Raw genomic sequence first — 11287 nt, 5'->3', positions numbered from 1 at the left:
ACTCTAAAAGTCTCTATTTAACCAGTCGGACACCCACGGATTGTTTAGTTTTAGTTATGTTAACGACGTAAAAAAGTTAGTGAATTATGATCACAGGTAGACCGTAGACTTAGACTATGTGATGATGAATTTAAAGGCGAAATTCAAAATTCAAACTAAGAAACTGCGTGGCATTTCGGTTAATCCACCTGAACTTGGAGGGTAGCTAAACTAGAAACAACTGCTCCCAAACGCTACAAAGCATTTAGCTTCTCCCCTAAGCGAGAACTCTCTCAACTGACAACAATAAAATCGTTCGTTTGATAAATCTGCTGCAACAACTACAACAACAACAAAGCCTCCAAACATTTTTTTTCTCTCTCTTAATAAACATATTTCTCTTTGCTAGGGTTAGTTGTTGTTGTTGTAGTAGTTGTAGACTCGTTTTAGTGATCAGAAATGGGGCAACAGTCGTTGATCTACAGCTTCGTGGCTCGTGGAACCGTCATACTAGCCGAGTACACCGAGTTCACCGGAAACTTTACGAGCATAGCAGCACAGTGTCTCCAGAAACTTCCTGCTAGTAACAACAAGTTCACTTACAACTGCGATGGCCATACTTTTAACTACCTCGTCGATGACGGCTTCAGTATATCCTCTTTCTCTCGTTTCCTGTGATATTCATTTTATTTTATTTCTCATTTATCTTCTGATCTGTGCGTTTCTTGCGTTTGTTTGTGATTATTCTGATCGGATTGTAAGATTTTAGATTTTGAATGATCAGGTGTATGACCGACAGTTTGTGCTTTGTAGATTTGGTTTTGGATTTAAGTTTATTGTTCATTAATTATGCAAGTATATTTTGAAGCTAAGTGATTGTTACTTTGCTCAGTTTGATGGAAAATAGTAGTTTATTTTTTAGTGGTTAAGTTTGCACGGATCGTGCTTATTTAGTCTGTAGAGTTTGATTTGATCTGATTGTTTCGGAAGTTTGTTTCTGACGTTGCTGAGAAATCCGAGACAACTTCAATAATAGAATCAATTAGTTTTTATGTATTTGCTATGTTTGGTTGCCTAAATTAGGGAAGCTGGTTTTGCTTCCGGTTAATGTTTCTGTTCTTTTGATGATGTAAGTTACTGACTCCTCTTAATTGTGTTTGTATTGGAATACTTATGTGTGAACTATAGTTTGGGCTTAGATGGTATTGTGAAGAATAGATATTAATGCTTTTATTTCTAACTTTGAGTTTTAGATGGTATTTTACCTGTTCAGTTTTCAGAACTTCAGATCCATCATTGTTATTGGTTGGTTTTTTAAGTCTCTGTTATATGATCGGTGTTCTTGACCATTGGTTGGATTTGATAGTGTGAATGCAGTTAATCATGAAAAATTGTTGTTTGGATATCTATTTGTCTATTTTCAAAAAGGAATTAAGGGTTGCAGGCAATAGTATTCTCTGTTAGTCTGAAGCTGATAATAGAATTAATACGTTCAAATTTCAGTGATTGAGTAGTGTTTAATGACCACAAAGCTAGAGTAGGTATTTCTGGTTTTGATAACTTGATGAAGTCTTTTCCTATTGGTTCACTTCTTGGACTCTTGCTGTCTCCTATTTTACTCAATTTTGAACCTTTTTCTTGTCCTTCAATTTATTGAGAAAACTAACCAAATCTTTGAATGTCGCAGCATACTGTGTGGTTGCTGTTGAATCTGTTGGCCGACAGCTTCCAATTGCCTTCCTTGAGCGAGTAAAAGAGGATTTTACCAAGAAATATGGTGGAGGAAAAGCTGCGATGGCAGTTGCTAACAGCTTGAACAGGGAGTTTGGGTAATCTTTCTCGCTCTATTCTGAGGACTGTGTTATGAAATGGCTTGTGTCTTCTATCTATGCCACACAATATACATTAATGCTGTAATTTTTTTTTTTTTTCAATGATGTAGGCCCAAATTGAAGGAGCAGATGCAATATTGTGTTGATCATCCGGAGGAGATCAGCAAGCTGTCTAAAGTGAAGGCTCAGGTTTCAGAAGTGAAAGGTGTTATGATGGAAAACATTGAGAAGGTAAGGCATTCCTGTTGAAGCTTCTATTTGCTTGTTTGTGTGCTACGAATACAGTTATTTNGATTTTACCAAGAAATATGGTGGAGGAAAAGCTGCGATGGCAGTTGCTAACAGCTTGAACAGGGAGTTTGGGTAATCTTTCTCTCTCTATTCTGAGGACTGTGTTATGAAATGGCTTGTGTCTTCTATCTATGCCACACAATATACATTAATGCTGTAATTTTTTTTTTTTTCAATGATGTAGGCCCAAATTGAAGGAGCAGATGCAATATTGTGTTGATCATCCTGAGGAGATCAGCAAGCTGTCTAAAGTGAAGGCTCAGGTTTCAGAGGTGAAAGGTGTTATGATGGAAAACATTGAGAAGGTAAGGCATTCCTGTTGAAGCTTCTATTTGCTTGTTTGTGTGCTACGAATACAGTTATTTTCTTTTTATGGCTGTGCCTCTGCTTTTTTGATGGAATATGGTGTTCTGTTGCGAGTAATAAATCTATGTACAGGTTCTTGACCGTGGAGAGAAAATTGAGCTTCTGGTGGATAAGACAGAGAATCTTCGCTCACAGGTCAACGACTGTATATCATTGTTTATTGATTACTAAATTTGGCAATATTTTCTAAAGCTAGCTGATGTGATAATGTAAATTCCGTTGTTTCTGGTGTTGCAGGCACAGGATTTCAGGCAGCAGGGAACGAAGATGAGAAGGAAGATGTGGTTGCAAAACATGAAGATAAAACTGATAGTTCTGGGAATCATAATTGCCTTGATTCTCATCATAGTATTGTCCATTTGTGGTGGCTTCAAATGTTGATGTTTACCTTGCTCTCCACAAGGATTGGTTTTTGCTTGTCGAAAAGTTTTCACTATGCCAGTTTTCCTACAGATTTTGTAGTCTCTTTCCTGCTATAGCTTTATATCAGGAGACGGTGCTTGTATAGTTTGTATTTTTGAATTCATTTGTTACGAGGTCTTCCGTGTGTGGAAATTTGTCATTCCTTTTGATTTGAAACATCATCTGTTGAAAATAACTGACTGATTACAGAGATTATATTTCACCTTCGTGCAGTTACTGCAACATTGAACTTCCACCGTCAAATATTTGGTCAACTTTCCTTTACAGGGATGATTTATTCTGGTAATAAGGTTTTCTTTTTCTTCAGACCAATTAAATGATAATTACCCATTACATTAGTTTGTGCACCTTAAATGAATTTTGTTTCTGTAAGTATCACATATTATAACATTAATGCTACCTTATTAAAATTTAAAACCACCATATCCATGTCCAAGAGTGCAGATTCCAGTCTCTAATTCGGGTGAACCATCTCAGAACACACCATATAATCATTCCAATAAAATACAAAAAACAATTCATTTTTGCTTATTGTTTGTGTTACAAAACAAAATTTGATCATCTACCCACCCAATAAGTTAATTGAAACTCAAGAATAAGAAAGGCTATTACAGCCAGCTGTCAGAAAAAGAAAAAAAGGCTAACAAAATGGCATTTAGCAAGGAGAAATTGAAGCTAATGAGAAAAATGCTTCATAATATTGATTTCCATGTTATCTATGAGGCGGACCTTCCCAAACCAGGCAGCAATGCAAAAGACAACAGGACTCTTTATCTCTTCCATCGCCTCCAAACTTTCTTGGTCTACAATCTGCTGGCAGGAATCATTGTAAAATTAGAGCACCTCAAAATAAAAAACCTAAAAAGTTTCAAAATATAAATGCTTTGCTTTGTCCAATAAAATAAAACACTGGTGCTATTCAATAAGTATGTCAGGTGTTTAAAGTATGCATATTCAAGAAAGGAGCTTTGGTCAACATTTGGAGCCATAGGCTCTGTTTTCATTCTACCACTCATAAAACCAAGGAACTCTGGCAGCCATCAAAAAGGGCATATAACAAGTAAACCTTTGAATACAAGGAAGATCACCTAGCATATGTTTCTGATACTTGTGCTCTTGATTGGTTTAATGAATAAAGTTCTAATTGCTCATAAAGCAAATTCAGATAGGCATATTATCAATCCAAATTACAGGGAAACTAAAGGGTATAGAGAGTTTCAAGTCTTGCCTCAGCATAGTCAATTCTTCCCCCAGCATCATTTATTGCTTGGATGACCAAGTCCCTCAATTCTTTACAGTTAATTTGACCCTTTTCTGCAGAAGATCTAGCTCTGAATAATGACCTGTTTATAGACAATGCCTGCAGAATACAAAATTGAATAAATCAATACAATGTTATATGTAGATCATAGCACAAGAGGATCAGCAGCATTGAGAGGACCTTTTCCCTTTCTTCAGGCGATAGGTGCACATTACGAGAACTCAAAGCAAGGCCATCTTCATCTCGAGCTATTTCAGAACCTATCACTTCTATGCCAAAATCAAGATCTCGAACCTGTAGAAGTCAAACAGATGAGAAATCAATTAGCAGCAGTGTGTAATCCCTTGTAGCTTATTAATGGCATCATTGAAGCCAATTGCTCAAGCCAAGCACTTAACTAACAGGGAACTCATTTAGAGTAAAAAAAAAAAAATTACTAAAATTTGCTGATTTTAGTTTTTAATTGGACAGACATATATCAAATCAACTGTCATGTTGCAAATCTAGTTTCAACTATTAAATGAATACACATCAGTCATCACAATCTATTAAGCATGACATTTTCTAATTAGTTCAAATGACAAATACCATGAAAATCAAATCACTCCAAAACTCTTTTCTTTGCATGCTTGAGTCTCGGTCTCGATCTTCTACATTCCAGAAAACATGAAGAGAACAGAGTTTTCATACAGCAAAAATGTATGGCATGCAAATAAAATAGCCGATTCAACTACCCCTTAAGGCACTTTCTCACCCCACAGTGAATATGATGGTTATAGGCCAACATCCTCACACTCAACATAGTTCCCAAAAACATAAAGAAAGAAAATTTTTAAATGTTTCATGAATCATTCCAACGCCAAACTACATGAGCCTCAATTTCAACACTAACAATTTAATACATTATAATTGAAAATCATCTTCAGATCCTAATTTAACATATAAGAAGAGAAGGAAACTTTTAAGCATCACAGTAAACATTCAAACCCAAATCAAACACAGAATCCAATTTCTGTTGTTTTGTTCAAAACCGATGATCATCACAACCTGATTTTTTTGACAGGAAAATAAACAACTTTTCTATCATTAATTTGTTTTCCACAGAATACTCACCATTCGCTGAATAACACGAAACTGCTGATAATCTTTCTTCCCAAAGAAAGCAAAATCAGGCTCCACAATATTAAACAACTTGCTAACAATGGTAGCCACCCCTCTGAAGAAAACAGGCCGACTCTTCCCACACAGACCCTTCTCCAATCTCTCGACTCTCACCCAAGTCTCATGCCCCATCCCCTTTTCTTCAACACATGAAACAACTCCACTACCAGCATTACCAGACTCACTCCTCTTACTATCATTAACATCGTTATTTTTGAAATTGTTTTTATAGTCATAAAGATTATGAGGGTGGAAGACAACATCCACAGCTTTAGAAAGAGACATAACCTTGCGGAGATCACCCTGAAAATCAGAAGGGTAAATCGATAAGTCCTCGGAAGGAGAGAACTGACCTGGGTTGACATAGATGGAGACAACAGTGAGATTAGCGTGGCGGTGGGATTGTTTGACCAGAGATAAATGACCTTCATGGAGATAACCCATAGTGGGTACTAAGCCTATGGTTTTGCCTTGTGAATACTCATGGCTCTTGACCAGTTCCTCATCGGGTCTTGTCTGTAATTATCTCTGGTTCTTTGGTTGCCATGGGAAACAAGCGAAGGTGGTGAAACTAACTAATTTGCTTGGGGTTAAAAAGCGGACTTTTAGTGTACGGAGTAAATTCAACTCGGAGTTGGGTGGGGGGGCCTTTGGGGGCTGATTTGGGGATTGGAATATTGGAAAGCGAAAAGACAAATCTCAAAAAAGACAAATCTTAATAGAGGCGGGGTTGGTCTTAATAGAGGCGGCGGGTTTGGGAGTTGGATGGCGCCTACAGGTTACGTTTCTCATTTGGCTTTATTAACATAGTAAACGATTTTTCCCACCCAAGGATTGACCTAAAACTCTTTCAAAATGATACTCTGTCAGGGGTAAGCATAGATCGGGTAAAACCGAAACCGAAGTAAGAATCGAAACAAAATCGAGGGTAAAAATCGAAACCAAAATCAGAACCTATCCAGAACCTACACTGTACGGATAGGTTCCAGTTCCAATTTTTAAAATCGCTACTGTACGGTTCCGGTTCCGGTTCTTGCATGTGGAGGAACCAGAACCGGAACCAGAACCTGTAAAAAGGGTACCCTGTTTGGAACCTATAGGGGGTACCCGGTTTGAACCTGTTTTGGAACCTATTTGGAACTGCTTTGAAACCTGTTTGGAACCTGTTTAGAACCTGTTTAAACCTATTTTGGAACCTGGACTATAATGAAAATTTGTGAAATGTAAATAATGGGGGAGTTTCTATTATTTTACATATAAAAAAATTAAAATGAAAAATTAAATTTTTAGAAAACCTAATTAAATAAATATACGAATACAATTATACTTATTACATATAAATTACACCATATTAAAAGCTTATATTATATACATTAATATTAAAGTTTTGATCAATTAGTGAATAATTGAAATTAGATCCAATTAAAAGTGTTTACATTTTTAATGTTATTAAAATAATTATTTTGAATAAATAATATATTTGATTGAGTAATAATATATTTAGTTATTTACTTCAATTATCAAGTTCTAAGTATATTATAATAAATTAGTAATAATTAATATATGATAAATTGATAAACTTAAAAAATTTAATTACTAGTTAAATATCATACTTAATCAATTATATATTACATTATAGTTAAATAATTACTTAATTAATTATATTTTAACATTACTTAATTGATTTATAGTATAATTAATTATAGCATACATTAATGATTACTACTTAATTAATTGATAAGTTATAACATAATTAAATAGTTAATTAATTGACTTAAATAGAAATTTAATTAATTATAGCATTAGTTATAGATTTATAGTATAATACTTAATCAATTATAACATTAGTACAAACTAATTAAATGATTAAAAATTAATTAATTATAATATTACATTAAAAATTTATAGTATGATTATTTAATAGTTAATCACTATCATTACATTATAGTATGATTATATAATTAATTAAATATTATAATTAAATAATTACTTAATTGATTATGTCATTTATTATAAAATATTACTAATTACATTTACATAAACATTAGCATAATACTTAATTAAATAGTAAGAAATTTAATTAATCATAACACTACCTTATAATATTTCATTATAAACATTAATAAGCATTACATTATAGTTAATAATACTCAATTAAATTATAATATTATTATATTACATTATATATTATGATCACTTACTTAATATTAGCATATATAGTTAAATGATACATAATTACATAATTAGTTATAAATTTATAACATTCATTATAAACATTAGTAATACTAATACTATATATTACATTACTTAATAAACGATTAAAAATTAATTAATATAACATTACTTATATATTTATAATATGATACTAAAAATATAACATTCCATTATAAACATAGTTTAATTAATCAAGATTTGAAATTAATATATTTATAAATTAAAATTATAGATTTATATTTAGTATGTTTTAATAATTATTATAACATTATTATATTACTATTTATCTTGTATAAATTAATATAACTATACATAATTAAATGATACTTATGATTATGAGTTGTGATATTATGTTTTAAACATTAGTAATTACTAATTTACTACATAAACATTAGCACAATACTTAATTAAATTATAGAAATTTAATAATTATAACATTACCTTATAAACATTTCATTATAAAATATTAAACATTACATTATAGTTAAATAATTACTCAATAAATTATAATATTATTATATTACATTATATATATGATCATTACTTAATTATAGAATTACATAGTTAATGATTTATAATTACTTAATAGTTATGAATTTATAACATACATTATAAACATTAGTAATTTATATATTATTACTTTACTTAATTAAACGATTAAAAATTTAATTAATTATAAAATACCTATATATTTATAATATAATTACTTAATCAATTATAACATTCTAATAAACATTAGTATATTGATCATATGATTTGAAATTTAATAATTATAATATTAAATTATAGATTTATAGTATGATTACTTAATTCATTATAACATACATTATACCATTATAGTATAATCATATAATTAATATATCATTATATAATTAAAGATTACTTAATTGATTATGAGTTATGGTATTATGTTTAAACATTAGTAATTACTAATTTATTAATAAACATTAGCCAAATATAATTAAATTTAAGAAATTTAATTAATTATAATATTACTTAAAACATTAATTAAGCATTACATTATAATTAAATAAACTCAATAAATATAATATTATTATATTACATATGTTATGATCACTTACTTAATTATAGCATTACATAGTTAAATGATTACATAATTACATAATTAGTTATGAATTTATAACTTACATTATAAACATTAGTAATTTATAATATTACATTACTAATTAAACGATTAAAAATTTAATTAATTATAACATACTTATATATTTATATGATACTATCAATTATAACATTCCATATAAGCATTAGTATATTAATTAAATGATTTGAAATTTAATATTATAATATAAATTATAGATTATGTATGATTACTTAATTCATTAAACATTACATTAACTATTATAGTATGATCATATAATTAATATAAACATTATAAATAAATGATTACTTAATTGATTATGAGTTATGATATTATGTTTAAACATTAGTAATGACTAATTTACTACATAAACATTAACACAATATTTAATAAATGATAAGAAATTTAATTAATTATAATATTACCTTATAAACAATTAAGCATACATTAAGTTAAATAATTACTCAATAAAATATAATATTATATATACATTATATATTAGATCACTTACTTAATGTAGGATTACATAGTTAAATGATTACATAATTACATAATAGTTATGAATTTATAACATTACATTAAACATAGTAATTTACTAATTTACTATATTATTACATACTTTGAACGATAAAAATTTAATTAATTATAACATACCTTATATATTATAATATGATTACTTAATCAATTAATATTTCATTATAAACATTGGTATATTAATCAAATGATTTGAAATTTAATTAATTATATATTAAATTATATATTATAGTATGATTACTTAATTCATTATAATATTACATTATACTATTATAGTATGATCATATAATTAATATAACATTAAATAATTAAATGATTAATTAATTGATTATGAGTTATGATATTATGTTTTAAACATTAGTAATTACTATTACATATAAACATTAGCACAATACTTAATTAAATGATAAGGAATTAATTAATATAATATTACCTTAAAACATTTCATTATAAACATTAATTAAGCATTACATTATAATTAAATAATTACTCAATTAAATTATAATATTATTATATTACATTATTATGATCACTTATTTAATTATAGCATTATATAGTTAAATTACATAATTACTTAATTAGTATGAATTTATAACATTACATTATAAACATTAGTATTTACTATACTATTACATTACTTAATTAAACGATTAAAAATTTAATTAATTATGACATTACTTTATTATTTGTAATATGATTACTTAATCAATTATAACATTCCATTATAAACATTAGTATATTAATTAATGATTTGAAATTTAATTATTATAATATTAAATTATAGATTTATAGATGATTATAATTCATTATAAACATTACATTATAACTATTATAGTATGATCATATATTAATAACATTAATAATTAATGATACTTAATTGATTATGACATTATATTATAAACATTAGTAATTTACTAATTTACACAATACTTAATCAAATTATTATAACATTATATTATAAATTTATGGTATGATTATTTAATTAATTATAACATTCTATTATAAATAATATTACAATACTTAATTAAATGATTAACAATTCAAGTGTTTCTTAGAGATTACAGGTTATGAGTTACATTGGACACAAATGAATGAATAATGAAAATTTGTTAGGGGTGTATTTGTAAACTTATAAGGTATTTTTGTTATTTTTTAAACTAATAGGGGGTAATTGACTTTTTACAAGGTACCCTGAAAAGGAATCGGAACCTGCATTTTAGGTTCCGGTTCCTTGAATTGAAGAACTTGCACTATGCGGTTCCGATTCCGGTTCCTTTTTTAAGGAACCTGCACTGTGCAGTTCCGGTTCCGGTTCCTTTTTTTAGGAACATGCACTGTACGGTTCCGGTTCTGGTTCCCTCGGAAAATACAGGGTACCCGGAACCGCTCACCCCTACAGTCTTGTCACCTATCAAGTTTCAAAACTGACACTTTCCCCACCCACCCTTATGTTCCATTAGCAAAATATGTTCTCTAGCATTGTAAAAACAATAGAAAGACGAAAATACCCTCTTTCATTCTTTTTTTTCCTTTCTCCTTCTCTACCTCTAATTCCGGTTGTGATTCCGACTAATCCAACCTTCTCGCCACAATCTTTTCACAAAAATCAACTCACAAAATCTTCACTATTATCCAAATCAACACACTACACCATCACCCATATCCAAATCAACACACAACAACATCATCCAAATCAAAACAAAAATTAAAAAAAAAAGTTGGTTGGACTTTTCTCACCTTCTCATACCAATTGGTTAGAATCGCACTCGGCCAGGTGGGTTCTGCCAAACCAACTCCACAATCAACGCAAACAAAAACTCTAATGAGTGAACGTTTGTGGTTATGGGGGCTTGAAAGGTTAAGGATGCTAGGTAGTGGGGGTCGAGTAGATGAGAGAATGGTGAGGAGGGGGTGGCCTCAATTGCTAGGTGTTCGACACGATTGGAAATTCAATCTTGCGAGTTCGATAACAGGTGGGTGGTACAACATTTTCCAGGTAGGAAGGTGGCAGATGGTTGCTGGTAATGTTTGGGGTTGGTGAGGGATGATGAATGGTGGCCAGGGAAGTCGTCGGAGGCGACAAGTTTGGCCTACAAAAAAAGTCGCACTTGACCGGAATCCTTT

General features: G+C 29.8%; 2 protein-coding genes across 2 annotated transcripts; one reads left to right on the top strand and one right to left on the bottom strand.

The window, feature by feature from the left end:
* Nucleotides 1-220: 220 nt before the first annotated feature.
* On the top strand, nt 221-3113 carry LOC116136780 (putative vesicle-associated membrane protein 726). The gene is made up of 5 exons (XM_031422455.1): nt 221-628; nt 1667-1808; nt 1922-2042; nt 2541-2603; nt 2706-3113. The coding sequence occupies exons 1-5, from the start codon at nt 439-441 to the stop codon at nt 2847-2849; spliced, it is 660 nt and encodes a 219-aa protein (XP_031278315.1). The 5' UTR covers nt 221-438; the 3' UTR covers nt 2850-3113.
* Nucleotides 3114-3345: 232 nt separating this feature from the next.
* Nucleotides 3346-5938, bottom strand: LOC116136811 (pantoate--beta-alanine ligase-like). Its single transcript, XM_031422480.1, is given in 6 exon segments — nt 3346-3701; nt 4120-4251; nt 4333-4446; nt 5266-5790; nt 5793-5827; nt 5830-5938. Coding segments are annotated over 6 exon segments (972 nt in total). The 5' UTR covers nt 5861-5938; the 3' UTR covers nt 3346-3566.
* Between the last annotated feature and the right edge of the window lie 5349 nt (nt 5939-11287).

This window comes from Pistacia vera, unplaced genomic scaffold (assembly GCF_008641045.1).
Source record: "Pistacia vera cultivar Batoury unplaced genomic scaffold, PisVer_v2 Contig32, whole genome shotgun sequence".
NCBI classification, from domain to species: Eukaryota; Viridiplantae; Streptophyta; class Magnoliopsida; order Sapindales; family Anacardiaceae; genus Pistacia; species Pistacia vera.
This window is presented reverse-complemented; position numbering and strand designations above follow the sequence as displayed.

Coding starts and splice junctions, on each gene's coding strand:
- LOC116136780 (XM_031422455.1), top strand. CDS start 439: ATGGGGCAACAGTCGTTGATCTACAGCTTCGTGGCTCGTGGAACCGTC. Junction 2,043..2,540: donor TGATGGAAAACATTGAGAAG/GTAAGGCATTCC, acceptor ATCTATGTACAG/GTTCTTGACCGTGGAGAGAA. Junction 2,604..2,705: donor CAGAGAATCTTCGCTCACAG/GTCAACGACTGT, acceptor CTGGTGTTGCAG/GCACAGGATTTCAGGCAGCA.